The following is a 27,408-nucleotide window of genomic DNA, read 5'->3' on the forward strand; positions in this document are numbered from 1 at the left end:
CGGGCGCCCCTGGTGCAGGCCAGGCCCACTTTACAGGGACTTCCCACCTTGGTCTGCTCAGAGGCAGACCAGGGATCCGATTCGAGGTAACGGGGAGGAGGGACAGAGCCCCAGGAAGAGGGAGGGGTGTCCGCAACCAGGAGCCCACCGAAGGTCCGTGACCACTGCGCTGTGCAGACAGCCTGTAGCGGGACGGGTGGACCAGGCTCTCGGCCTCAGGCAGGAGGTCAGGCTGAGATGGGCAGGGTGTCCGGCAGGGTGGATCTGAGAGCGGCCGCTCAGACCGGGCGCCTTTGATCCCGCCAGGAAGCGGGGGGGGGGGGGGTTGGGGAGGTTGGGGGGGTGTTGATGAGGGTGTGAAGTGGGTGGGGCTTGCACTTCCTGTGCCCCCACCCCCAGCCCCCAGTCCCAGCAGCTGCCACCACTAGAGGAGAGGCCACGGCCAGGTCAGTCCCCGACCTGGTCAGCCCAGAGTACTGGCCACAGCCTGAGCACTGCCCCATGGCCGGCCCTGCTGTCTCGGTTCCCTCTGGGATGCGCTGGCTGTGAGGAGGTGGCCGTGGGGTGGGCCAGAGCTCTGTTAGCCGAGACGGGTGGACCAGGCTCTCGGCCTCAGGCAGGAAGGTCAGGCTGAGATGGGGCTGGGGCGCGAGGCGGCGAGCTGTGACGGGCAGGGCGTCCGGCAGGGTGGATCTGAGAGTGGCCATTCAGACCGGGTGCACAGTTCCGGGGGTCAGTGGAGGGGGTCCCCCACAGGCCAGCGGGCAGGCACACGGTTCCGGGGGTCAGTGGAGGGGGTCCCCCACAGGCCAGGCAGGCGGGTGCACGATTCCAGGGGTCAGTGGAGGGGGTCCCCCACAGGCCAGGTGGGCGGGCGCACGGTTCTGGGGGTCATTGGAGGGGTTCCCCCCAGGCCAGCGGGCGGCTCGGGACGGAGCTGGAGCTGCGTGTACACCAGGCTTGTAGGGGAGCGGGGCCCAGCTCTCCCCGCCGTCTCTCCTGCCCCCCTCCCCGGGACAGGGTGAGCAGCAGGTGCGTCCACCCCAGGGGCTACGACCCAGGGCTCTCGGGCCAGGAGCCCCCCAGGCTGGGCCCAGCAGTCACAGGGTGTGGGCTGGATGGATACCATGCACCACCGGGCGGCCCTGCGGTGCACGCTGTGTGGCTGGGGGCCCCTGTGGTCCTCCCCTTCGCTCAGGCTACCCGCTGGCCCCGTCTGCCCCCGTCCCGGGGTGTGACTGTGCGGAAGCTAGGCTGGGGCGCAGCGGCCACCGCTCCACCTAAGATGGCACAAAGGAGAAGGGGGGGCTGCCAGGAGAGCCCTGAGCACAGGCCCTGCCCGCATCCCGCCCGGCCCAGCCTCCCGGTGTCTCTCCAGGACCAGGCTGCTGGGAAGTGCGGGTGCAGGCTCAGAGGCATGGCAGGTGGGCAGGGGCCTGGCCTGGGCGGCGGGCAGGGGAGGTCAGCCCGAAACCAGGCCAAGGCTGCCCCGCAGGGACAGATCCCGAGGGGAGGGGCGGGGCCCTTCCGAGGGTGGCAGTTTGGCCCTGACAGGCTGGCTCTGGTCACGCAGCCGCCCTGGGGGTCAGGGCGGGACAGTGGCCCACAGAGGAGGGCCGGGGCGGGCTCTGCTCTGCGGGGGATCAGGCCAGGCCTGGGAGGCCGGGTCCAAGCACAGGCTAAGGTGGTCCATGCGTCGGTGCCAGAGGCCTGGGTGGGATAATAGAGGGTTGTGTGCCGAGGGAGGGACGGCAGCGGAGCCGGCACTTGCCGCAGACGCATGGGGACCATGCCACGTGCCCGGGCTCCGCACTCCCCAGCCCGCGACTGTGGCTGTGGGTGCTGAGGGGCACAGCTCAGAGCTGCGCTGCTCGCTGGGTAAACAGGAGCGCGCTGAGAGCCCCGCGGCCGGGCCGGGCCCCGCCACCCACCACGCCCACTGGAGTGTGCCGAGAGAGCCCTGCCACCCACTGCGCCCATGTCCCCCAGGTGCCTCCACAGCCACCCGGCTCACTCGCTTGGCCTGGGGCCGAGACCACTGTTCTGAGTCCCCACCCGGAGCCCCGCCCACCTGGGCTCCGCCCTGCTGACTCCTAGGAGGGCAGTGGGGAGGCCCGGGGCCCCGTGACTGCACAGCACCGGGGGCTCATGGGAGTCCTGACGCAGGCAAAGCAGCAGCCACTGGCCCAGCATGAGGAGGTGATGTCGTTTATTGGCAGAAAAGGGGCAGAGCCAGAGAGCCCACAGCGGGGGGGGGGGGGGGGGGGGCGGGGTCAGCTCAGCTCTGTCCTGCCGGGTGGGGGGGCGTCCTCGTCCTCCCCACGCTCTGGAGCGGCCGGGGAAGCAGGGGCCCCCGCAGCCTCCAGGGTCAGCTCCAGGGTCCCCTCGCCAGCTGACCGGCGCACCTGCTCCCCTCGGGCGGCCAGGATCTCCTCGATGTTCCTGAAAACGGGTGGCTTTACTCCCCTGGCCCTCGCTGCCGCAGGCACCGGCCCCGGCCACCCCAGGAGCCGGGAAGTGGAGACCCCCAGCTGTGACCACCCCAGGGCTGGGCACACACCACGGTTCTGCACCTGCTGCTCCTGCCGCCCTGCCCCGAGCACAGACAGCTCAGCACCCAGGTGCGCCCGCCGGGCACACACCTGCCGGTCCCTGGTGCCAGAGGACCAGAGGCTCCACGCCAAGGCGACGGCTGGGGGAGGCGAGACCTGGGGCTGCCACACGGGGGCACCTGTGTCCCACGGGGGGGGGTCCAGTGGGTCAGGCCTCCCACCAGGTGCGCCCTGGGAGGCAGCAGGGGCAGCTTCGGCCCGGCCCGGCGGTCATCTGGGGAGTGACCAGCAGATGGGAACTCTGTCACTCCTCCATGCCGGTGAGGCGGAGTTATTTCCAAGTCAGAGACGAGAGAGAAGGCCGGGATGCCACCCAGCCAGGTCTGTGCCACTCGGAGCGGCACCAGGGCCCACGCGGGTGCAGGGGCCCGAGCGCTAGCAGGGGCTGGGCTGGAGTGGGCGCCGTGCAGGCCGTGGCGGCGCGGACGCGGACTAACCTGCCAGCCACACCCTCGCCCCGATAAAACAAGGACTGGATAGCGGTCTCACCTCTGGCCACCCAGGTCCGAGAACCAGCCCAGGTTGTCGGCGATGATGTGGTGGCTCCGGCAGCCGGGGCAGGTTACGATGACCACGCCCTGGTGGTAGGCCAGCTTGGAGATGCGCTTGGAGGAGCGAGTGCCGCACACCTAGGGCGAGAGGCCCACGCAGTGGAGCCGCACTGGAGCCAGGTCCCTCCAGGAGGCTCCGCCCCCAGGGCAGCCCCACCCACCGCGAGCCCTCCTATCCCAGGAGGCTCCGCCCCGGGGAAGCCCCACCCACCGGGAGCCCATCCTCCACAGGAGGCTCCGACCCCCCGAGTGCAGGCCACCCACCGGGAGCCTGGCTACGCCCTTAGGCTCCGCCCAGAGGGCAGCCCCACCCACCGCGAGCCCTCCTATCCCAGGAGGCTCCGCCCCTCGAGCAGCCCCACCCACCGGGAGCCCGTCCATTCCCAGGAGGCTCCGCCCCGGGGAAGCCCCACCCACCGGGAGCCGGCCCGTCCTCCACAGGAGGCTCCGCCCCGGGGCAGCCCCACCCACCGCGAGCCCGGCCCCGCCCCCCGGAAGTCCTCCCGGGCCCCGGCGGCCGCGCGCCCACGCGCCCACCTTGCAGGTGTAGACGAGCTGGTAGTGCGCCGCCTGCACGCGCCCCGCCGCCTGGGGCCCCGGCTCGGAGCTCGAGCGCCGCCAGCCCCAGGCCCAGCCCCGGGCCCGACTCCCCTCAACCGCCGGGCGGGCCCCGCGGCCCCACAGCCGCCTCGGGCCGGGCCCCTGGAGCCGCGGGCGCCCCACCAGCCCCGCAGCGCGCCCCAGCGCCGCCCTCAGCATGCCGCCGGCCCCCCGCGCTTCCGCGGCCTCGCCGCCGCCATCTTGGGGCGGGCGGAAGTGGCGGCGCCGACTTCCGGCCCCGGCGCCGCGCTCTGCTGCCCCCTGGCGGCGGCTCGCGGCGCTGCACCGGCCTCCCGGGCCCCGCACGCCGGGCTCGGCGGCGGGACACGCGCGCGAGGACGCGGACGCGGGTCGCTCTAGGTGCCTTTTTATTGCTTGGCTGCGGGTTGCGGCGCCGGGAAGGGCTCGCCTGCCGTGCTCAGCCGCACGGTGCAACGGCTGACCCCCGCGCCCACGGCGGGAGCCCCGGGCGCCAGGGGGTCCCCGTGGGGGTGTGTCCGGGGCCGCTAGGAGCCCTCGGTGTCCGTGTTGTCGCTGCCCGTCGTGTGGTCCCGGTCCGCCTCCCCGTGCCGCCAGCTGTCCTGCGTCTTCCTGAGCGCGCGCTTCCTGCGGAGACACGGGTGGGCGGGGCCGTGGGTGGGCAGGGCCGCGGGGGACGGGCCTCGGGTGGGCGGGGCCGCGGTGGGCAGGGACTGCAGGGGCGGGGCCGTGGTGGGCGGGGTCGCGGTGGGCCGGGGCCGCAGTGGGCGGGACCATGGTGGGCGGTGGGCGGGGCACGGCTTGCTCAGCACCGCCCCCCCTGTGCGCACCTGCGGTAGTTCTCGAAGCTCTCCTTGAGCCGCCGCCGCTCCTTCTCGGGGGGCTCGCTGCCCAGGCCCGCGTCCTGGGGAAGGGGCGGGCTCAGCGCTGGGGGCTCGCTGCCCAGGCCCGCGTCCTGGGGAAGGGGCGGGCTCAGCGCTGGCCGAGGCTCCGCGGGCCTCGGGGTCGCCCCTCCCCAGCCGTCCAGGGGGCTCTGGGCTGGGGGCTCCCGGCGGGGGCGAACCGCCCCTGGCCTTACGTGGGGGCTCGGAGAAATCTCCTTGTGCGTGTCGGTCACCCCCAGGCCACCTGCGAGCGGAGTCCTGTGTCGTGGGTCCGGCAGAGCTGTGGACGCCACGGCCCCTGGGGGCGGCCCAGAGCCGAGTCCCGGACACACGCGTGTGCGCGCCTGCAGTGCCGCGGCCCGGCCTCGCAGCTGCCCGCTGGGCAGAGCTGAGCTGGACCTGGGTCCCGCCCACCTCGGCCACGCGGGGCTCCGTGGCCTCGAGGCCAGTGCCCGCCCACCCCCACTTCTCCATTTGCGGCTTCCGCTTTTGCTCCTGCCCAGAGGCTGGGTCGGGTTGGACGCTGAGGAAGTCGGTCTGGCTCCCCCAGGGACCCCCTACCCCGCACTGGGCCCACGTCCCACCTGAACCACGCACACGCACGCACACGGGCAAGTCCCGCCGCCTCACCGGCCTGAGCCCGGCCCCGCCCCCAGGCTGCTGACGGATCCTGCTCTGCCCAATCAACGCCCAGGCCCCGCCCACGGGCTCGGCACCGCCTCCTGGCTGAGGGCAGGCTGGGGGCCACGGGCCTCACTGGGCTAGGGTGGGGGCCCCCAGCCGGCCCCACGCAGCGGCTGTCCAGGTCACAGTCCCTGTCCCCAGCCTCGGTCTCCGTGCGGGCAGGGACCAGGTGTGGGCCGGGCACGGCGCCCTCCTCACCTTTGTCGCACGGCGGGGTGTCCTCTGGGTCCCCGGGGAGCTGCAGCTTCCAGAGAGGGCGAAGTCACCACTACCCCTCCCCAGACCCGCCCCAGCCCCCTTCCTGGCTGGTGTGGGAGGGGCCCTGCTCACCTCCCCGGAGTCCCTGGGCGAGCCGTCTTCCAGGTCCCAGCTCTGCAGCCACAGGACGGGCTGGTCAGCAGGTATGGGGAGGCTGCGCCTCCCGCAGACCCCAGCCCGAATGGGCCCTGCCCCCCGCCCTGCCTGGGGTCCCCCGGAGGCCTACCACACCACCCCCCAGTGCCTGGGGTTGGGGTCCCCGGGGCCCACCAGGGCGAGCGTGTCCGGCTGCTGTCCCTGGAGCCTTCCCTCGGGCCAGCACCTCCCCTCCCCCCCCCGTGTTGGGGTCCCTGGGGCCCACCACACCCCCCCCGTGTCCTGGGGTCCCCGGGGCCCACCAGGGTGAGCGTGTCCAGCTGCTGTCCCTGGAGCCTGCCTTCGGGCCAGCACCCCTCCCCCGCCCCGTGTCCTGGGGTCCCCGGGGCCCACCAGGGTGAGCGTGTCCAGCTGCTGTCCCTGGAGCCTGCCTTCGGGCCAGCACCCCTCCCCCGCCCCGTGTCCTGGGGTCCCCGGGGCCCACCAGGGTGAGCGTGTCCAGCTGCTGTCCCTGGAGTCTGCCCTTGGGCCAGCACCCCTCCCCCCTCCCCTGTGTCCTGGGGACCCACCACACCCCCCCCCCATGTCCTGGGTGCCCACCAGGGTGAGTGTGTCCGGCTGCTGTCCCTGGAGCCTGCCCTCGGCGGCCATCACCTCCCCTCCCCTCCTCCCCCAGTGTCCTGGGGTCCCCGGGGCCCACCAGGGTGAGCGTGTCCGGCTGCTGTCCCTGGAGCCTGCCCTCGGCGGCCAGCAGGCGGCCCTGGCACTGCAGCAGCTGCACCTGCAGCTCGTCCGCTCGCTCCCGCAGCTCCCGCAGCCGCTTGCGCAGGGCGTCCTTCTCCTGCAGGCTGCACGCGTGCTGGGCGTGCAGCTGCCCCCGCGTGGCGATGGCCTGCGGGACACACACGGGCCCTGAGCCTCCCACACGGCTCCACGTGGGCCGGGCCAGCGCGGCCGCTGCCCGCCGTTGCCCGTGGATTTGGGTCTGCGTCTGGGAACTGCGGTGCCCTGCGGAGGCCGCTGCCCGGCTCCTGCATCCCGGGTCAGAGCGCCTGGGACCAGGCCCCGCCTCCGCTTCTGATCCAGCTTCCCGCTAACGCACCTGGGGTCCTGGGCCCCTGCCCGCCGTGGGGGAGACCCGGATGAGCTCCTGGGGCTGGCCTCAGCCTGGCCCAGCCGCGGGTGTTGCAGGCAGTGGGGGCGAACCGCAGCCGGGACTCGATCCCTATCGGGCCAACCAGAGGCAGCCAGACGTCCCTCCTAACAGCCCTGCCCACTGCCTGCCTCGGAGTCCCGGCCGCGCCGCTGGAGCTGTCGGCAGCTCGGCTCTTCTTCTTTAGGGCAGGGGCAGTGTGCAAGTCCTCCTCTGCCCCCGGGGGCCCCAGGATGTCTGCCACGCCCCCCCACCCCGGGCCGCTCCACCCCACGCACCCAGGTGCCGGTTTCTGCTTTAGAGCAGCTCCCTGAGGGTGGATCGCGGCCGACGCACCAGGGAGACCCCCAGAGAGCAGGGCGGGGCACGTGGGCCGCCCCCCCCCACCTGGTCCCGCTCCAGGGCCACCTCCTCCATCTGCTGCAGCACGGCCTCCATGCGCTCCTTGTAGAGCCGCGCGTCCTTGCGCAGGGCCTGGCACTGCAGCTCCAGGACCTCCTTCTCCTCCGCGCACTGTGGGGACAGCGACTCAGCGCCCGTGGGGTGGGCGCCCAGCCCCCCGGGCCCCGCCTCCTACCCGGGCGCGGAGGGCCTCGCCCTGGCGCAGCTCCCTGCGCAGGGAGAAGATGGTGCCGGCCTGGTCCTGGTGGTCGCGCAGCACCTGCCGCCACTCCTCCTCCAGCACCTGGACGTAGGGGCTGCTCCGGTCCCGCGTCCCCTGCTGGACACAGAGCGGCCGTCCTGCCTGGCTCCGCGGCCGCCCGCCCCCCGCCCGCCCGGCGCCCCCACCTGCGCCGCGGCCTCCAGGTCCTGCACGCGCGCCTCCAGCTGGGCCTTCTGCTGCTGCAGCTCCCAGAGCAGCTCGTGGCTCGGCCGCTGCTCCATGGCGCGCCGCAGCCGCAGCGTGTGCCTGCGCTCCACCGTGCAGTCCTCCTCCGCCCTCAGGAGGCTGTGCCGGAGCCCGTCCACCTGCGGGCGGCCGCCGGTCAGCCCGCCCCGGGCCAGGCAGCCGGGCCCCAGGCCTGCGTTCCCCACTCCCGGCAGGGCAGTGGGGTCTCCAGCTCGGCTTGCAGCCCCCACCATCCCCCAAGCCAGGCAGTGGGGCACCCAGCCTGCAGCCCTTGACCCCTGCCCCCCAGGCCCACCCCAGGCCAGGCAGTGGGGTCCCAGGCCCAGCTCATAGGCCCTGTCCCCCCAGGCCCACCCCAGCCTGGCCTGCAGACCCTGCCCCCCGAGGCCCATCCCAGTCCGGGCAGTGGGGTCCCAGGCCTGCCTCCTAGCTGCTGCCTCCCAGGCCCACCCCAGGCCAGGCAGCGGGGTCCCAGGCTCGGCTCTTAGCCCCTGCCCCCCAGGCCCACCCCAGGCCGGGCAGCGGGGTCCCAGGCCCGCCTCCTAGCCCCCGCCCCCTCCACCCCCCCTGCCGGGCAGCGGGGTCCCAGGCTCGGCTCTTAGCCCCTGTCCCCCAGGCCCACCCCAGGCCGGGCAGCGGGGTCCCAGGCCCAGCTCATAGGCCCTGTCCCCCCAGGCCCACCCAGGCCAGGCAGTGGGGTCCCAAGCCTGCAGCCCCCACCCCCCTGGCCGGACAGTGGGGTCCCAGGCCTGCCTCCTAGGCCCTGCCCCCCCCAACCCCCGGCCGGGCAGTGGGGTCCCAGGCCCACTTCCTAGCCCCTGCCCCCTAGGCCCACCCCAGTCCTGGCAGCGGGGTCCCAGGCTTGGCTCTTAGCCCCTGCCCCCCAGGCCCACCCCAGGCCAGGCAGCAGGGTCCCAGGCCGGGCAGCGGGGTCCCACGCCCGCCTCCTAGCCCCTGCCCCCCACCCCCCCAGGCCGGGCAGCGGGCCCGCCCACCTCGAGCTGCAGGTCGCGGGCCCGCGTGAGCGCCGCCCCCTTCTCCTCACTCAGGCGCGCCAGGCGCATGGCCAGCTCGTAGTTCTCGTCCTTGCAACGCTTGAGCTCGCGGGCGCCGGCCTCGCACTCCCGCCGCAGCCGCTGCAGGCGCTCCTGGTGCGCGCTCAGCAGGCTGTCCCTGAGCCGCAGCTCCCGGATGCAGGCCTCCCGGGCGCTGAGCAGCGCCGTCAGCTCCTGTGCCTTCTTCTGCAGCTTCATCACCTCGCCCATCAGCAGCTGCGTCAGCCCCGACTCCCCGGACGCGTCTGCGGGATGCCCGGCCTCACAGGCTCCGTCCCGCCCGGCCCCCGGCCCCCCAAGGCCCGGCAGGGGGCACTGTGCCGGCCACAGAGCACTAGGGGAGGGTCCCGGGGCCTCCCTACCAGGCGAGCCAGCCAGGCCCCCAGGGAACCTAGCTCAGCCCCAGGGCCTCAGCCCCTCTGCCTGGTTGTATAATGCATCTTTTTATTTTTATCTTTTTTTTAAAAAAAGATTTTATTTTGTATTTATTTGAGAGGCAGAGTTAGAGAGAGAGGGAGAGAGAGAATCTTCCATCCTCTGGTTCACTCCCCAAATGGCCACAACAGCCAGGGCTGGACCAGGCTGAATCCAGGAGCCAGGAACTTCTTCGGGTCTCCCACAGGGGTGCAGGGGCCCAGGCACTTGGCCCGTCTCCTGCTACTTTCCCAGGCCACAGCAGGGAGCTGGTTGGGAAGTGGAGCAGTCGGGACTTGAACGGGCGCCCATACGGGATGCCGGCACTGCAGACCGTGGCTCTACCTGCTGCGCCCCGGTGCCGGCCCCTTATAATGGAACGCAGGCACACCCGGGGCCCCTGGCTGCCCAGGCCAGCACAGTCCCCCACCCCTGCTGCACCCTGGGAGCAGGGGCTGGCGTGGAGCTGTCCCGTCTTCCCCAGCGGCTCCCCCTCTGTGGCCTGTCGCCAAGCACCTGGGGGCCGGCATCCCATGTGGGCGGCGGATCAACGCCCGGCTGCTCCACTTCCCACCCAGCTCTGCTGTGCCTGGGAAAGCAGCGGAAGACTCAACTGCTCCCACGTGGGACCCGGGAGAAGCTCCTGGCACCTGTTGGGGCCATTTGGGGAGTAACCCAGCGGTGGAAGCTCTCCCTCTCTCTGTCACTCTGCCTTTTAAATACATTTTTAATAATCTTTTAAGAAAAGAAAGGCACACCTAAACCCCCAACCACGACACCCCCTCCTCAGCCTTTTCCCGCCGGTACACCCGCCCCCTCCAGGTGGGCGCCCCGCCCCTCACCGATGATCATGGAGAAGACGCGGGCCGGCTCCTTGCCGGTGACCTTCCTGTACAGCTGTGGGTAGTACAGCTCCAGGCTCTCCAGGAAGGCCACGTAGCCCTTGTGGCCGGTGCGCTGCAGGATGTCCAGGAGCACACCTGCGGTGGGAGGGGCCGGGCTGGGGGCAGGGTGGCGGGGGCCCCCGGAACTGGCCGGGGAGGATCGTGGGGGCTGGGGGGCGGCGCTGCAGCCCGGGCAGAGACCACCCCCGGCTGGCAGGACAGAGGCCGCCGCTCCCTGCTCCCAGAGTGGCCTGGCCCGCCCCAGCCCCGCTCGGCGGGAGCAGAGAGCTGGCAGGGGAGGCCGGGGCCCTGCCCGCCGCGCTCACTGACCCACTTTGCGCTTGCGGATGACCAGGCTGGGGTCGCTGAGCACCTGCTCCTCGTCGTCGGGGGTCAGGACCTTGCACTGCCGCAGGTAGGGGGTGATGCGCGCGGGGTCGATGGCGGAGGTGAGCTGCACGCGGAAGCCCTCCAGGGCGCTCCAGCACTGGTCCTCGTTCTCGTAGTCCGACATGGCCCCGGCGGCCGCTGTGGTGCCCGCCTCTGCTGCCCGGGGAGCGTGCGCCTGTGTCCAGAGCAGCTCCCCCGGGGCACGGCAGGGCACCCCCCACCCCCTGTCAGACCCCTGGCACTGCCCCTGCTGCACGGCCCGACCCCGACCCCCTCCCACCTGTGGAGCACAGCACCTGTGGCTCTCCGGGCTGCGAGGGGGCTCCAGGCCCCCCACCTTTGCCGAGCAAGGGAGCCGGAAGGGGCTGGACTTCCTGTTTGCCCCGTGGGACACCCACTCACGGTGGCCTGTGAGCCACCGTGGGTGACGCAACAGCTCCGCACAGCTGCCCCGCACCAGGGCGTTCAGTGGACGGGGACCCCACAGCTGCCCCGCGCCAGGGCGTCCAGTGGGGGACGGGGACCCCACAGCTGCCCCGCGCCAGGGCGTCCAGTGGGGGACGGGGACCTCCCACAGGAGTTGAACACACTGCGGGGGGGAGGTGGCGCTGGCTGGGTCACCACTGCCCGTGGATGCCATGTGGTGCCTTCTGACGCTTCTCGGGGGCAGCAGCACCCCCGGCCTCCTGCCCCCAGCGCCGGCCGCGCTGCTGGGAACGCTGCCAGCCCTGCCCGTCCCCGACCTGCACAGGTGAGGCCTCAGCTGGCAGAAGCCGCCCACTCCAGGACTGGCCACAGTGGCCACGCCCCTCCCCTGACCGGGCCCTCGGGTGGTCCTCGGGCCCTGGGGAGGCACTGGCACTGCCCCTCGGGACATGGTCGGTGGCGACAGGCGTGACCTCTTGGGGAATTTCTCAACTTCCTGCTGCGCGCTGTCACCCATCCTGCCCAGCAGTGGGGGGGTCCTTGGAGTCACTAGCTGGGCCCACTTCCTGCCGTTGCGGCCCCGGAGCCGCAGTCCCACCCGGCCTCCTGCGGCAGACCCTGCAGTCAGCGGCCAGGCCCCGGCAGGGCAGGGCGGCCATGCCACACGGGGAGCTGCAGTGTTAGGGGCCTCTGCTCCTGCCCCTGATGGTGGCCAAGGGTGGCCCGGCCACCGCTTGGACAGGGCACCGGTCCCGCCTACCTCAGGTCCTTTGGGAGCTGCCCGTCCGCTGCCCGTCCACGCTGGAGGGGAGCCAGGGAGGGCAGCCTGTGCGCTTCCTGACGGGTTCTGCGGAGTTCCAGAGAGGCCGGGGGCCCTCCTGCCGGGGACGGCCCCTGGGGGCCGCCTTCTGATTTGCCCAGCCGGGCGCCCGAGGGGTGGGGCCGAGGGAAGTGGGAACCTCAGTCGGCAGAGGAACCTCCTTGGTGGCTGCTCAGGACAGGTCCTGGGCCACTTGGAGGCCCAGCCCTAGGGCATGGCAGGATGCAAAGGCCCTCCCAGTCCGCCGTCCAGTCCCCCGAGGCGCACCCACCGCTCTGGAGACAGCAGCTCAGAGGTGGGGCTGGCCAGCGAGGAGGGTGCTGCGGCCGCCTAGGGGCTGGCACTTGGCAGGGCCCGCTCGGGCGCCCGGCTCATCCCGGGGGCGGTGTCATGCCTGGCCTGGCCCCTGTCCAGACATCGGTGTGCTTCGGCCTCCACTCCTGGGCACCAGGGCCCGCCTGCCGGGGACAGCACTCCTGTGCCCAGCAACAGCCACCAACCCGTCGCCCTCCGCCACCAGCTCCTCTGCCCGACCTGTGCGGCCCTCCTGGGGTAGCCGTCGCAACCACAGGGAGGCGTGGGCAGCGAGGGTCCCCGAAGCACGCGGGACTCGTGTGGACATCTGGGGAGCGACCCAATGGATGGACCGGCCCTTTGCCTCTCACCCCACCGTGAGGCTTCAGGACGGGGAGGGAACAGAGAGGGAGCTATGGTTTGGCCGTGTGACAGGGACAGCAGCGGGGGGCAGGGGGGGAGCCGCTGCCGAGACTGTGGGCAGCCAGGTGGCCGCTGGTTCCTGGGATCCCGCCGGGGGCTGGCTCGCGCGGTCTGGGTGGTGAGGGCCCAGCGGCGGCCTGCGGAAGGCGCCGGGCTGCTTCCTGCTGGGGACGCAGGCCAGAGCCACACGCACGCTGCCCCGTCCGCCTTCCCCCCTGTGCCCAGGCCAAGGGCAGGGCCGGGGGCTGAGGCTCCACAGACCCCAGCCCTGCAGGGGCCGTGGGCACACAGCCAGGGTCTCAAGCCAACGACCACAAGAATCTGTGTCTTGTTTTTTAATTAAAAAAATAGAATACTGATTTATTTCTTCAAGTACTCGGTGTGCCCGCGGGCAGCTGTGGGCAGGGCCTCCCCCGACGCAGGCAGAGGTCACAGGTGTCCAGGCGTCCAGCATCTGCCCTGGCCTCTGGCGGCCTCTTCCTGTGAGGGGGGGAAGTTCCCATTGCAACAGCAGCCCCCCCAAGGGCCCCAGGACAGCACTGCCGCTCCGGAACACCGGGTCCTCCCCCACTCTGCCCTCTGCGCCCCAGGGACGTGGCAGTGCGGCCACCGCCAGGTTAGCGTCGCTGCCCCAGAGGCCAGAGCGGCAGAGAGAGCGAGGCTGGGTGGCAGGACGGCCATGCCAAGGCCCGAGGCACACGTGGGCTCCCGGCCCGGCCCCCGACTCACCCTCATCTCGGCTTCCGGGGGTGCCAGGAGTGCCGGGTCCTGAGCACATCTTGGCCATCAGGAGCAGAGCCGGGCGCGGAGCCCTGAAACAAACCAGCCCGAGGCGGCTGAGACGCCAGCAGCTGTGCCGTGTGCCCCAACCCAGGGACAGTGCCGCCCCCCCCCCCCCCCCCCGCCTCGGCGCCCTGGCTGGCTCAGCTCAGGACGCTGGCACCGCCCTCCTGGGCCCCGGCCTGACCCTGACCCGACAGGCCCAGGGGGACCCGCCCCACTTGTGCAAACCCGACAGGACGGGAGGCGACCTTACTGGGGGCTCCCTGGGGGCAGCTGCACCCTGCTCACCACACTTCCTGCCCCAGAGATGCGAGGAGGAAGTGGCGCCCCGGGAGTGCAGGAGATGTGGCAGGGGCGGGTCCTGCCGGGAAGCACACACCAGCAGGGGGGCGACTCCGTGGTCCCGTGCCCTGCAGTGGCAGCCCTCCTGCCTCGGCCCCCCCAGGCCTGGCAGGCAGGCGAGGGCCGGGGCCCCTGCTCGTCCTACCTGAACGAGGCTCGTGGCCGCCGGCGCCCCTGGGCCACTGCTCTCCTCGCCGCTGCGCCTGTGCCGGTACAGAAAGCGCAGCTCGCCCAGGTCCAGGTCCTCGTCCTCACTCTCGGAGGGCCCCCTCGTGGCTGCCGACAGGGTGGTGGGGACACCAGGGGGCGGCAGGGTGGCCAGGAAGGCAGGGAGGGTGAAGGCGGCCAGGAACCGCGTCTTCAGCAGCAGGTAGGCCGGGTTGTCCTGGAGCCGCCTCCCCACCAGCTGGAGCGAGGCCTGCAGGCTGCCCGGCCTGGGCTCCGCCGGGCCCTCGGCGGTGCCGCCGGCAGCCAGGGAGGCGGCCTTGTGCTCCAAGGCTGTCTTGTGCAGCAGCAGACGGGCTAGCACGCGCAGGCTGCACAGGGTCGGGGGCTGGTAGGGCAGGCTGCACTGCAGGGGGCGCACACTCACCCCCTGCCGCCCCTTCAGCCAGGCCTGAGTGGCCGCCTCGTTCTCCCAGGAGAGCAGGCTCAGGTCCAGGGCCCCCTTCTCGGACCCGGGCCATGGAGGGGGCAGCTTCTCCAGGCCCAGTTGCCCTCCAGGACCTGTAGTCCCCGCTGGGTCGCTCCTGGGGCCAGTGTCGTCGGGGGTGGGCAGCTGGCTGGGCTGGGGGGACGCCCTGGGCACAGGAGTCTCTCCAGCTGCAGGGCTGCGGGACAAGGGCGGCGTGGGCGGGGCCGAGGGGTCCGTCTCTGTGTCCTTGGTGGTTGGGGGCGGTGGAAGCCCCTGGGGCGTCCCTGCTGGCATGGGGAGGTTGGCCAGGGGTGGCAGCTGCACAGGGAGCAGGCCCTGGGCGGTGAGCACCCAGGTGAGGGGCAGGGGGACGCTGGGCGCCACCTGGGGCCCACTAGTGTGCGTGCCCAGGGCCGGCGTCAGGCCGAGGGGCTGCACCGGCTGCAGAGCAGGGCTCGGGACCAGAGAGATGAAGGGAGCCTCCGGCAGGCCCTGCCTCGGGGCCACGGCGGGAGCCTCACGCTGTCCCGCACCGCTCAGCTGCTGCTGGGCGGGGACCTGGCTGGGGCCCAGGGCAGGGGAGTCGCCGCTGGCCCCTGAGACAGCCAGAGCGAGGGGCAGGCCCTGCAGGGCCGGGGACCTCTCGTGTGCCGTCCTGGCCTCCTGGCAGGGGGCCGCAGCGCCTGCGCTGGCTGAGGCAGAGACGCCGGGCCCCAAGGCGGGGGCGTGGAGGGAGGCCGGCGGCAGGGGCGGCGGCAGGACCACGGGCGAGACCAGCAGCCGCGGCGCGAGGGCCATGGCGGCCTTCCTGGCACGGGCTTCCCGCAGGTGCTTCTCCCGCAGCAGCTCGGACACCGTCTTGGGCTTGGGCCGGGGGCCGCACTGGGGAGGGGTGCGGGAGGACGGGGCCTGCGGCGCTGGCAGCCGCGCGCTCCCTCTGTGGCCGGCATCCCTGGCAGCTTGCGGAGGCGGCGGGTTTGGGAAGACGCGGCCTGTGGGGAGGGCAGCGCTCCAGGAGTCTGGCCCAGGGCAGCCCCTCGGCACCGGCCCCTTGGCAGGAGGTGCCAAACGACAGCGGGGCCTCCACCCGCGCGGCCCCAGGGCCCCCTGATCATGGCTCCCAGCAGGGTGGCAGGCACCAGGCGGCCAGGCCCTGACCGGGCCGCCTTCAACTCGGCCGCTCTCCCTTCTTCCGTGAGAAAGGGCCCCAGGCCTGGCCTGCTTCAGCGGGAGCCAGGGGCCAGGGGTCACTCGCGGAGTGGCCCTGGCTGTAGGCGGGCCCTTCCCACCGAGGCGCCAGGGCTGTGCTGGGCTGGGGGAGCCCAAGGAGTGCAGGCCCGCGTGCCAGGGCCCAGGTGGCACTGGGGTTCCCCACCACACGAGGACAGAAGCGTGGAAGCAGTACCTGGGGTGTCCTGGGCCCTCGAGGGTGCCTGGAGAACAAGGGATCAGAGCGTCAGCCCCCCAGGCACCTCACGGCCAGGGCCCCTTCGCAGACCCGACCCCGAGCTCCCCCCGCCGGTCCCTGCGTGGGGACAAGGCCCCAGGTGCCGGAGCCAGCCTCCCACGGGTCTGCAGAGCTGCGGCCACAGCCGGCTGGGCCCGGACCCCGCCCCCCATGCACCTTGGGGGCTCATCCTGGGACTGCGCGGTGTGAGGCCGCGGAGGGGCTGCTCCTCGGACAAGCCACAGCTGTGTCCTCCGAGGGGCCAGGCTCTGAGCTGAGCTCTGAGCTCCTGGCCGCCGCCGGGTGAGAACTCACCGGGAGCCCACGCAGGGCTCCACGCACACACGCCCCCCTGGAGGGAGCGTGGCAGTGGGCAGGGCGGGCGCGCTACCTGAGCCAGGTGTGCCGGGTTCCGCCGGGCGGCCTGGGGCAGCACGGGCAGCTGGGCCTTCCGCTCCTCCACAACCTTCATGCAGCCGGCGGTGTCGATCTGGAACAGCTGGGGGACACGGGGTGGGGGCCAGGACATCAAAGGGTCTGCTGGGCGGGAGACGGCTCTGCCCCAGGGTCAGGGCAGCATGTATGGCCACGCCCCCCCCAAGCTGCCTGCGCACAGCCACCCTGCCCCCTCTGCTTCAGGCCTCGGGGAAGCCCGGCACAGGCTCCCTCCCCTCCTCCGCCGCCCTCACACCCGGGTCCTTGTTCCGCCCCCACTGCCCGATCTGGCTCAGGCCAAGGCTGGGAAGGAGCGGTGTGGGGGCCTACATGAGTCGCCGGGAGCCGCGGTCAGGGCGGGCTCACCTGGATGAGCAGGGCGAACACCGGCGTGCTGGGCAGGTGCACGCGCTCCAGCCGCGCCCGGATGCGGTCGGCTGTGGGTGGGCACACGGGAAAGCAGCTTCAGCTACACCCCCCCCCCCCCGGCAGACAGAAGGCAGGTCCCTCTGGGCCTGCTCACCGCCCCCGGCCAAGCTGGCAATGCCACTGAGGGCGCAGGGAAGGCCGGCCCCCACTGCTTTTCAAATCCCTCAGGGACAGGGGCCCTGGCCCAGGGAGAGGCCCCTCTCCCACACACCCCTCGTCCCCACCCCGCCTCCCAGGAAGCTCCAGGGGCCCCGGCAGCACCTCGGGCCGGCACCGCGGCGGGTGGAGCCTGTGGGCAGGACAGGGTGCTGCTGTCCACCCAGGGGGCCACAGCCAGCAGAAGTCTGCGCCTAAGGAGCCTCCGGTGCAGAGTGTGTCTCCGAGGCCGCTGCCTGTTCTGGAAAGTTCCACGCCACAACCGTCGCAGGTGGGGTGCGGTCACGCCGTCACCAGGGCCGGGTCCTGGGGCTGAGCTGGGCAGGGGCGACTGGCTCAGCTTTGCCTTCTGCGGGGCGGGGTGGGGGGGGAGAGAAAGGCACCTGAGCCCCCAGGCCAGGCCTGGCTGCCAGTCAAGCCTGCCCGGGGCCGTGCCGCAGAGGGGAGGGAGCTCACCAGCGAGCTGCTCCAGGCGGCGCTGTGGGTCCTCAGCACCGTCTCCAGGGGCGTGTTCGGCAGCTGCTTCCCACCCTGACGGAAGACCCCAGGGCTGGCGTGCGGCAGACAGGCACCTCCCTGCGCCTGCACCCCCGGCCCAGGCCGCCAAGACTGAGCAGACAGATGGACAGAAGGGGCTCAGGCCCCGCGCGAAGACCTGGTGGCTCACGCTGGTGGGGGGGGCACCTGCCTGCACCATCCCCCGCTCCTGTCTGGGGGTCAGATGTCTGACACACCTTCAGCCCCAAGTGCACCCTCGGCCGAGCCGGGAAGTGGCTCTCCTATGCGAGCTTCAAGCAAGAGCGGGGAGAACGGAGGCCCCGCTCGGCCAGCGCACGGGGCATGTGGCTGGGCCACAGGCCAGAGCCCAGGCTGCCGTCCCCGCCCCGTCACAGGGTAGCCGTGCGCCCACACCCAGGGACCTACCTTGCCCAGTGCCTCCTCTGAGCTCGCAGGCTGAGGGTCTGCTGCCTCTGGGTGCCGGTCACCTCGCGGGACGGGGCTGTGGGCGCCAGCTGCCCTGCTGTCGCCCTGGGCACCGCCGGCAGCCAGCTGTCCCATCCAGCCCCCGGCCGCTCCGCCGCGAGGCTGGCCGGTGCTCTGCCTGGCAGGGACCCACAGGTCCATGTCCGGCACCACGTACTGCGGGGACGGCAGCACCCGGCCAAGCCCCCGGGGCTCCTCTGGCTCTGCCTCCGAGTCCTCGCTGCTGCTGCCGCTGGTGCTGCCGGTGCCACCGGTGCTGCCAGCGCTGTCACTGCTGTCGCTGCTGCTGGAGCTCCAGCGCACACTGCGCCGACGCAGCCGGCGCCGCTGCTGCTTCTGCGGGCGCTGCCGCTTCTGCGGGCAGGGAAGAGCCACTGGGGGCCTCACCTGCCGTCTCCCAGGCCAGCCCTGGGGAGGCCCCACCAGGACACGGCCAGAGGACGGGGACAGCTGCTGACCGCACAGTCTCCCCTGGCCCACACCCAGCTGAAGGAACGCCAAGGCCAGGAACCGCACGTCCCCTCACCGCCCTCCGGGACCCAGGTGCTGGGGCCTCCCCCTCTCACCATGATCTTCCACTTGCTCAGACACTGGGAGCCTGACCGGTGGGGCAGCTCAGAGGCAATTTTTGCCCAGCGACCTACAAAACAAGACCTCCCTGGATCCTGCCCCGGGGACAGGGTCTGCTGCCCCAGGGCTGCCAGCAGGCCTCCTGCCACCCACGCGCTCCCGGGCAGTGGGCACCACGTGTGCTGGTGCCGTCTGGGCAGCCAGCCTCTCAGGAGAGTTCTGGCAAACAGCCAGCCAGGCGGGCAGGCAGGCAGGGGCGCAGGGACGCGGGGCCCCTGGCCCCACACCCTCGGCGACCGGCGCTGCTGGGGGGGGAGCCCAGGGCGCTGAGCTCCGAGGCCGCGTCCGGACTTGTGACAGAGGCCCCTGCGCCCGCTCCGCAGCTGGGACTTCCTCAAGGGACATCAGGACCACCAAGACTCTGCAGTGAGGCGCTCAGCCCAGCCCAGCCCAGCCCTCGGGGGAGGCGGGAACGAGGCGCCCGTCTCGGGAGCAGGCACGAGCGGGGGGACGCACGAGAACGCTCCCGACAGCTCACGGGTCGGCACCCTGTTTGCGCAGCAAGAGGCCGACTGTATGACCGCCTGGTTTAATGCCCGCCCAGGGGAGGGAGGGGGCCGCGTGCACTGGCCCGCGGCGGGCACTCTGGCGACGTCAGCTACGCGTCTTCCCGCACACCTGCCCGCCTCAGCGCATGGCGTGTGCAGCCTGCCGGGCCGTGAGCTCGAGGCAGGGCCGCGCGGGCACGTACCCACGCCGTGCTTTCCGATCAGCTGCACGAGCTGCTGCTCTTCCTCCGGGTTCCAGCGCCCCTTCTTCAGGCTGGAATGCAGCCTTCGGATGTACCTGCGGGGCGTGGCGGCAGGTGGCTGGAGGCCGAGACCCCACGCGGCCCGGGCGCACGGGCTTCCTGGACGTGGTGCCAGGGGCGCCAGCAAAAGGGAAACCACCGAGCATTTCTGTGCTTCAGAGACGCAGCGAGGCCCACCCAGCCCGCGAGGGAGCCGCAGACCACACAGCCTCCCACGTCACCAACACCGCAGACCCGGCGCCGGCGCCCCTCAACCCTCAGCCCAGCGCGAGGCCCGGCTGCTCCACTTCGGATCCAGCTCCCTGCCAGTGTGCCTCGGAGAGCAGAAGACGGCCCAGCGCTCGGGCCCCTGTGCCCAGGACGGGTGCTGAGCTGCCGGCCTCGGCCTGGCCCAGCCCCGGCTGTCGCGGCCATCTGGGGAGTGAGCCAGTGGGCGGGACGCTTTCTAACTCTGCCTTCAAGCCAACAGATAAATCACACACGAAGAGGCGGACGCCAGCGAGCAGTGAGGCCCCGGGGAGCTGGAGCCCCACAGGACAGCTCCGCAGAGCGGCCTGGGGGCTGAGCACCGGCACACCGGGCCGCACAGCCACGCCCCGTCAGGATGAGACGGGCACGGTCGTTACTTCCCTCCTCTCAAGCTGGACCGGCTCGGCTGTGTGCAAGGCCGCGTGCGCATGCCGTTCTGCCCCGCTCTGCCCCTCGGGCTCCGCCCCCAAGGGCCGCCTGTCTGTGTGGCCGTCTCAGCTCCTCTGGGTGGCACCACCGTGCGCCAAGTGTCAGTATCCCAGGCCTCCGCCCACCCTCGTCCCGTCTCTAAACACATGTTTGTTTATTTAAAAGCAGAGTGAGACCCAGCTGCTGGCTCCCTCCAGCCATGGCCACAAGGCCCACAACGGCCGGGAGTGGGCTAGGCAGACGCAGGGAGCCTGGACTCCACGCTGGTGTCCCACGAGTGGCAGGGCCCAAGCGCTCGCGCCGTCCTCTGCTCCCAGCGCGTCGGCAGGGAGCTGGGGCGGCAGAGGAGCGGCCGGCGCTCAGACGGGCGCCAGCATCGCGGGCGAGGCTTCACCACGTGCCGCAGCGCTGTGCCGTGGTTGAACACGGCAGGCGCCATGGGGCACCTGTGGGTGCTGCGGGCACGGCTGCCTCCACGGCTTCCGGAAGAACGCCAAGCCCTCGGCCATTTCTGAACCTGAGCCGTCTGCTCTGCGGCTGGGTGAGGTTTTGGGGGTAACGTCTTAAAGCTGACGGCGGTGGGGCAGGCGTGTGGCTCAGCACGTTAAACCACGAAGGAGACCTGCGTCCCGTGTCGCGTGCCTGGTTCTGACCTAACTTCCTGCTACTGCCTCAGATACTCAGTCCCTGCCACGCACGTGGGAGGCCCGAGTGGAGCTCCTGGATTGAGCCCGGCCCCGCCCGGCCCCGCCCGGCCCCGCCCGGCCCACAGGCACTGGGAGAGCAGACCAGGAGGCAAGCTCCCGTCCATGTCTCTGCCTTCAACACCAGCAAGAGCAGAGAGCAGCGACCCCGCCACCAGTGACCAGAGAGGTCTGCGGCTGGGCCCCGATCCTGTTCCCACGGGACACAGAAGTCTGGGCAAACTGAGTCCCGGCTGGGTCAACCTGGGTACACAGAAGCCCCCGGGCCGCCCTCCTCCGATAACAGCACATCACTCCCGGGCCACTGGCCCCCAGCGTGCCCTGCGGCCCACAAGAGAGCAAACCCAAGCCACACGAGCCAGCCCCTCCCTCCTCCAGCCGTGTGCAACTCACCGGTCTCGGCACTGGGCATCGCTCCTACCTGGCACCTCTTGCCGGATTTTAAACCAATTCTGCTCTCTGTGTTTGGCAACGGCTTGAAGCAACTTCTGCAGAAAAGACAGGCAGACGCGCCGCTGCTGGGGGCGTGGGCGTGGGCGAGGGCTCCCCGGCCGGAGCTCAGTCGGCAGGCTCGGGGTGGCCTCCCGGGCCCCAGACTCACAGCGTCCTCCTCTGGGGCCCAGGAGCCCTTCTTCAGGCTGGGGTCCAAGCTCTTGGTCCAGCGGTAGATGAGCTGCATGGAGTCTCTGCCTTCCATGTAGTAGACAACTGGGGACAGAGGGCGGCGCCAGCGCTCAGACCCCTGCCCCGCCTGCTCCTGCCCCAGGCCCACGGGGGCAGCCTCACTTCTGCGGTAGGGGATGTGGCTCCCGACGCGCATCTCCTGGACCAGCTGGGTGAGCAGGCGGTCCTCCTCGGCCGTCCACTCCTTGCGCTTCAGGGCTTTGCTCTGCTGCTGGAACTTCTGCAGGCACTGGAAGGCGCTGCGGCCCGTCTGCCCGAGCCCGAGGGAGCAAGCGGAGTTGGGGAGGGCCGCGCGGGGCGGGAGCCTGGGGATCCCACGGGCAACGCCCTCCTCTAAGCCACACTCTGCCGCCAGGCCCCCGTGCGGTGACGGAGCTCGTGCTACAGCAGGAAGGCACTGGCCCCGAGCGGCCAAGTCACTGCCGGCACTGCTCCGTGGACGGGCGCCTCCCGCCAGACCAGGTCGCGCCCTGCACATCCCGGCCTCTCCACACCCAGCTGCTGGCACCCCCTCCCCGGGGCCCCCAGAGGGGAGCTCCAGGTTCCCGGGAAGGGCCCTGCAGGCCGCCCTGCCGTGCGTCGCTCACACGTCCCCTGGCAGAGGGGCCCCAGCAGTGAGCCCCTGGGCAAACTTGGCTTCATGCCAGCGGTGAGACCCTCCGGCCAGGGCTGTGCTCCCGACAGGGGGCCCCAGGCACCCGGCCTACGAAAGACCAGGAAAACCAAGGAGCGCAAAGGAACCCAGGGGGTGTGTGTGGAAGGATCTGATGAACTCGGCCGCTTCCTGCACGCAGCCCCGGTGGAACCCTCGGAGGCTGGAGGTCCAGGTAGGCCCCGCCCCACTCCGAGAGGCCAGCCTGTGCCCACCTGACCCCCCCCGGCCTCCCCAGGCCCGGCCCCATCCTCACCCCCAGCTCCTCCGCGACCTTCTGCCACTCCAGGTGGCCGTGCGCGGCCGCCACAGCCCTCAGCCGCTCCGCCTCCTCCGCGCTCCACTCCTGCTTGTTGATGCTCGGGTGCTCCGAGTTCTGCCAGAACTTCCGGATCTCCTCCGCGCTCCGGCCCCCTTCAAACTGCACCAGGGCAGCTCAGCCCGTGGGCCACCACCCCCGTGCACACCCCGCGGAGCTCCGCCCTGGCTGCAAGGGGAGTCCAACTGGATCTCGCTCAAGATGCGAAGCTGGGTGCGTGGAGACCACCGGGGAGGGGCCGGCCCGGCCCTGGAGACCCCCGCCCCGGGGAGGGGCCGGCCCGGCCCTGGAGACCCCCGCCCCGAGGTGCCCACCCAGCAGCACGGCTCTCAAGTGCTGGGCGTGCGCTCGAGCAGAGGGCTCAGGGAGCCCGGGCGGGCAGAGCCTTGGCGCCGAGTCTGGCACGGGCACAGCCATGGGCAAGGTGCTGTGGCGGCTGGGCCCAGCCCCGCACTCACCGTGACATTGGAAATCTTCTCCCAGTCGTGGCTGTCCAGCCTGTTGCCCAGCAGCACCTCCTCTGGGAGCTGGCTGGAGGCGGCACAGGACAGGGGTCACGCCCGGCTTGCTGGCTCTCCCCGGACACCCCGCTCCCCGGACGCCCCACTCACTTGATGCGCTCGATCTCCCGCGCTGCCTCCTGGGCCTGCTTCTCCAGGGCCTGCCTCTCGGGCTCGCCGGACACCTGGCTCTGCTTCTGGCGCAAGTACTCGAGCCTGTGTGGCCGGATGGAGCTGTGGACGCTGCGCACGCCAAGGAGCCCAAGACCCCACTTCCGTGGGCTGCCCCGGCCCAGCACCCTGGCCTCCTCCCCAGTGAGGGGAGCAGAGAGCTACACGGGAGCTGTCGTGCGTGTGTGCCCCCCGACCCTCGGCCGCCAGGCCCAGACCCCTGCAGACACCCTAACCCGTGCCAGCATCGAAGCCCAGAGGCTCCCAAGCCCGCAGCTGCTGCTGCTTCGGCCAGAACAGGCGGGGGGGGAGCCCAGGCCAGAACAGGCGGGGGGGGGAGCCCAGCTCTCAGCACTGGGGCCGCCTGAGCCGTGAGCACGCTGGCGGCCTTGGGAAGCCAGGTCCCGCAGTGACCCGAGACGCTATTTGCCCTAGCTGTGTCTGTCCCCTAGGCACCCGCCTCTGCCTGCAGGCCACCAGGAGGCCACGCGGGAGGAGGCACGGGCAGTCCAGGCCCTGCGACGCCCTCGGGTGTCGTCCGCGTCCCAGTGCCCAGGCTCCAGGAGGCACCGACACGCACCGCGAGGCCGCCCCGGGCAACACCGCCCCTCAGCCCACACACAGAGCCCGGGTCCCAGGGACGCTGTGGCGGAACGCGCTCCCAGGGCCCGGGACGCCACGTGACCCACGTGACCACGTGACCCACGCGTCCCTGTCGGACTCACTTGAGTAACTTGGGCTGCAACAGGCGCTGCAGGCGGTCACTCACCACCGACTTCCTGAGCAGGGCTCTCTCCCAGCTCTTCCCTGGGGAGGGGGACAAGGACGCAGGGGTCCGGGCACGCCCCCCACACGTGTCCACCACCACGCCCCGGGCTCCCAGGGCGAGCGGCCTCAGCCCAGCAGGCACAACCCCACGGCAGGCTGCTGGGGCCAGTGAGATGCGGCCCCGTGAGTGTGGTGTGGCGACCCGGCGGCCAGCCAGCAGCCAGAACCCTGAGAGCCGCGGCCGGCTGGGGGCGGGGCGGGGGCGGGGCTCACATTTGGTCACCAGGAGCTCCTCGAACGTCTTGATGCCCTGTGTGGCCTTCTCCCGCGCGTCCTCGTTGGCAGGAGGCCCCTGTGAGAGCAGCGTCACCACGTGGACAGCGGCAGCGGCTCCCGGCCGGGCCAGGCGCAGGGCCCGACCCCACGCTGCTGCCACGTGGACGGAGGGCACAGGACGGGCTCAGTGACCCTGGGGCTGTGATGGGGGGACCACCCACAAGGTGCCTCACGGGGAAATACGCCCCAGGGGGCCAGTGCACAGGGCAGAGACGGGGGCTGTGGCTCCCCCACAGGACCCAGGGGCCTCGCGGGCCGTCCCCAGGCACCGGGCCCTGCCGACTCACCACGCCGGTGACCTTGTCCTTGAAGTAGGGCTTCATGAAGTGCCCGATGTACACGTTCTGTGGCAGGCCCCTGCTGCCCTTCACCCGCGGGCCCTTGGACCCAGCTAGCAGCCACAGGATCTCCTCCTGGCAACGACACAGCGCTGGTGTGGGCCCCGCAGCTCGGTGCAGGCGGCTCGGCGCCAGGGGCTCGGGCGCGGGCGGCGCCGCCTACCTGCTGCTCCCGGTTCTGGGCCAGCAGCAGCCGCAGCTCGGCCAGCTTCTCCCGGACCACCTCCTGGTAGACCATGTTCAGCTGCAGGCAGGTCTCCGGGTCTTCAGGGAGGGCTCTGTCCGCGGGCTCGTCCTCGTGGTCGCTCGCTTCACCCCACCTTACCTCCTGGGCAGGAGCCGAACACCGCCGTGAGGAGCCACACAGCAAGGCCGTGCCCGTGCCGGGGCCCCGGCTCACGTCTGGTCCAGGGACAGAGGCCGCTCTGGCCCGAGACCACCCCAAGAAGTGGCCTTGCGGGCAGCGGCACACCCACACGAGGAGCTGGCCGTGCCGCGGGGGAGGGGGGCGGCTGGCGTGTAAGCAGCAGCTGCCCGTCTCTGCCGCAGACCGCCAGAACCTGTGCTCGTCCACGAGCCGCGTCAGCGCCGTGCCCAGCAAAGCACGCGAGCGAGGCTACGGTCAGGAACACCCCACAGCGGTTAGACCGCGGCCCGGACGGGAGCCCCCGCCGCTCCTGCTCCACTGTATTTGATTTTTTAAAAATGATTTATTTATTGAAACGCAGAGCTCAGAGACAGGGTCTTCCATCTGCTGGTTCACTCCCCACATGGCGGCTGGGCTGGGCCAGGCTGAAGCCAGGAGCTCCTTCCAGGTCTCCCGCGTGGGTGCAGGGGCCCAAGCGCTCGGGCCGCCCTCTGCGGCTCCCCCAGGCCACAGCAGGGAGCAGGGTCGGAAGCGGAGCAGCCGGGACTTGAACCGGTGCCCGTGTGGGCTGCCGGCGCTGCAGGTGGCCATCCTCTCCAGCTGCCCAGCTCCTGCCACCTCCCTGCCAGCGCCCTGGAGAGCAGCCGACGACGACTAGAGTGCGAGTCCTGGCTGCCCGCCGTGGGAGACCCAGACGGAGCTGTCCTGGTCGTTTGGGGAGTGAACCTCACACAGAACATCTTCCTCTCTGCCCCTCAAACAAATAAGTAAACTTTGGGAAAAACAAAGATGCCCACTAGGAGGCGCCCCAAACACTCCAGACCCAGGTCAACCTCCACGGGGCGATGACACCAGGGAAACGGGAATTCTGCAAACAACTTATGAACATTTCCCAAAGAAATTCCAAAAAACAAAAAAGCAGGAGCCGGCGCTGTGGCGTGGCGGGTAAAGCCACCGCCTGCAGTGCCGGCATCCCCTATGGGCGCTGGTTCGTGTCCTGGCTGCTCCTCTTCCAGGCCAGCTCTCTGCTGTGGCCCGGGAAGGCAGTGGAGGATGGCCCAGGTGCTTGGGCCCTGCACCCCCTGGGAGACCAGGAGAAGCACCTGGCTCCTGGCACCAGCCGTTGCAGCCATCTGGGGAGCGAACCAACGGATGGAAGACCTCTCTCTGCCTCTCCCATCTTTGAAATAAATTAAAAAAAAGCAGCCAGTTACGGCAGCTGGGCTGGGCAAGCTCCCGGCAGGCTCGCGCTGCTGCGACTGTGCCGGGGGGGAGCCGAGGCACCCAGCGCCGCCTCCCTAGGACACACGCGAGAACGCGTCACAGAGCCAGCACGCAGGCCGGCACCTCGCGGCCGGCTTCAGCTTCAAAGAGACGCTTTCTAGCGCCTCGCTTTTACAACGAACGTGCAGCCCAAGCGACAGGGGCTCAACTGCTCCCTCCCCCCACCCCCGCCGGGGAGGCGGCGCCAGGCCCCAGCCCCCAGCACAGCCGGGTCAGGCCAGGGTTACCGAGAGCGGGGAGCCGGACATGCCCACGTCGCGGTCTTCGTCGGGCAGCGAGTCTGCTGGAGACAGAGTGAGAGCCGTGAGCAGCCCAGGCACGGCCGGCGGGGCGGACGGGGGAGGCGCGTGGGCTGTGGGTGCTGAGGGCCTCCAGGGAGGACCTCGCCAGGCGCACGCCCCTCCCTCAGGAGGGCTGGGCGGGCACTGAACCAAGGCAGGGTCAGCCAGCAAGGCGCTGGGGCACACGGGGGACGGCACTGCCCAGAGCTCGCTAGGCTACGAGGGGCCGGGTCTCCTTCCGGGGCACAACCAGGGACAGCCCGACAAGGCGGACGCGCCCGTGGGGACTGCAGCTAACGGGCACGGGCACCCCGACAACAGACAGAAGCCTGCTCCAGCACCGAGCCCCGGGCCCAACTCGGACAGCAGCCGCCGAGCAGGGCGGCCCTAGGCGAGGGACACGAGGGGGCTGGGGGGAGCCTGGGGGGACACGGGCAGGGGCACAGCACCGTGCAGGCCGACGCACTCCCGAGGGCCTGAGCGGGCCAGGCGGCAGCTGGCACAGTGGCAGGGTCGCGGTGCTGGCACTCTGGCTCATGGCCGCACAGCCGGGAGGACCTAGGCAGCCCTGGCTGGCCCAGCCGCTCCCAGGGGACTCACCTGCCCCAGAGGCCAGGCAGAGGCCGGACCCCGAGGCCTGCAGCTGAGCGCGGGGGCACCCGGGCGCCCAGAGCCTCCCCAGCGCCTCCATCTCCACCTCGCTCCCGGCGCCGCCGGCCACGGCTCCCGCCTGCAAGCACAGGGGCGGGGAGCTGCGCACAGCGGCCGACCCGACGCCCTGGGCCACGGCGCCCGGGCCCGGTCGGGCCCAGACCTGGACACCGGGGCCGTCTGGGGAAGGGCCGGCAGGTGGGGTCTCCCCGTCCGCCTTTCACCTAGAACCCAGAGCCAGGGGTGCGGCCGACCCCTCGCCCCACGCGCCCCGGGGCGGACGGCAGAGCAGGCCCCGGGGCCCAGGCCAGGCCGGCTCCGCAGCGCCACCGCCACGGCCTCCCCCGTCTCCTGCAGCCAGACCCGAGCCAGAGCGGAGGCACGCCGCGGGGCCCGAGGCCGGCACTGAGCCCCGGACGGCCCGCGTCTGCACATCCCGGGGCGCCCCCGCGTCCCCGGGCGTCGCGGTGAGCGGTCCGTCCCGCAGCCGGTCTGCAGCGGGGGCCCCCCGGCCTCCCAGCCCCTGCAGGGACGGCGGCACGCCGGGCCGCGGTGACAGCCACCCCCAGCCCGCGGCGGGAACAGCGCGGAGCCCCGCACGCCAACACCGCAGCCACAGCCTCGCTTACCTTCGCGGCCCGCACGGTCGCCCTGACGACCGCAGAGCGGCGCTTCCGGCACTCCCGGAACTCCAGCGCCGCGCGCAGGAAG

The 27,408-nt window shown here is 71.8% G+C and overlaps 3 protein-coding genes across 5 annotated transcripts; all 3 read right to left on the reverse strand.

Annotated features, from left to right (window-relative positions):
• Positions 1-2,244: 2,244 nt before the first annotated feature.
• DNLZ (DNL-type zinc finger) lies at positions 2,245-3,952 on the reverse strand. The gene is made up of 3 exons (XM_062206854.1): positions 3,701-3,952; positions 3,102-3,241; positions 2,245-2,442 (listed from the first exon to the last, which is right to left on the reverse strand). Exons 1-3 carry the CDS (start codon positions 3,920-3,922, stop codon positions 2,274-2,276), a joined length of 531 nt encoding a protein of 176 aa, XP_062062838.1. The 5' UTR covers positions 3,923-3,952; the 3' UTR covers positions 2,245-2,273.
• Positions 3,953-4,114: 162 nt separating this feature from the next.
• Positions 4,115-11,678, reverse strand: CARD9 (caspase recruitment domain family member 9). Its single transcript, XM_062206855.1, has 13 exons — positions 11,597-11,678; positions 10,351-10,563; positions 9,979-10,116; positions 8,663-8,967; positions 7,607-7,786; positions 7,395-7,538; positions 7,205-7,330; positions 6,365-6,556; positions 5,641-5,682; positions 5,509-5,548; positions 4,821-4,870; positions 4,573-4,697; positions 4,115-4,369 (listed from the first exon to the last, which is right to left on the reverse strand). Exons 2-13 carry the CDS (start codon positions 10,532-10,534, stop codon positions 4,270-4,272), a joined length of 1,626 nt encoding a protein of 541 aa, XP_062062839.1. The 5' UTR covers positions 10,535-10,563; positions 11,597-11,678; the 3' UTR covers positions 4,115-4,269.
• A 1,021-nt stretch (positions 11,679-12,699) lies between these two features.
• SNAPC4 (small nuclear RNA activating complex polypeptide 4) lies at positions 12,700-27,408 on the reverse strand. 3 transcript variants are annotated; one of them, XR_009867571.1, is made up of 25 exons: positions 27,327-27,408; positions 26,647-26,776; positions 25,993-26,048; positions 24,278-24,442; positions 24,064-24,189; positions 23,714-23,792; positions 23,398-23,479; positions 22,613-22,717; positions 22,460-22,532; positions 21,939-22,103; positions 21,133-21,280; positions 20,948-21,054; positions 20,740-20,834; positions 18,905-18,999; positions 18,150-18,223; positions 17,524-17,937; positions 17,056-17,130; positions 16,705-16,948; positions 16,381-16,451; positions 15,971-16,078; positions 15,538-15,565; positions 14,091-15,124; positions 13,644-13,701; positions 13,103-13,185; positions 12,700-12,853 (listed from the first exon to the last, which is right to left on the reverse strand). XR_009867571.1 is itself a non-coding variant. In XM_062207248.1 (24 exons), exons 2-23 carry the CDS (start codon positions 26,735-26,737, stop codon positions 13,105-13,107), a joined length of 3,960 nt encoding a protein of 1,319 aa, XP_062063232.1. In that variant the 5' UTR covers positions 26,738-26,776; positions 27,327-27,408; the 3' UTR covers positions 12,700-12,853; positions 13,103-13,104. The 3 variants fall into 3 exon arrangements, 2 of the variants coding, with proteins under 2 accessions (XP_062063232.1, XP_062063231.1); XM_062207248.1 differs by having other exon boundaries at positions 13,644-15,124; positions 25,993-26,045; XM_062207247.1 differs by having other exon boundaries at positions 13,644-15,124.

Source organism: Lepus europaeus, chromosome 12 (assembly GCF_033115175.1).
Source record: "Lepus europaeus isolate LE1 chromosome 12, mLepTim1.pri, whole genome shotgun sequence".
Classification (NCBI taxonomy): domain Eukaryota; kingdom Metazoa; phylum Chordata; class Mammalia; order Lagomorpha; family Leporidae; genus Lepus; species Lepus europaeus.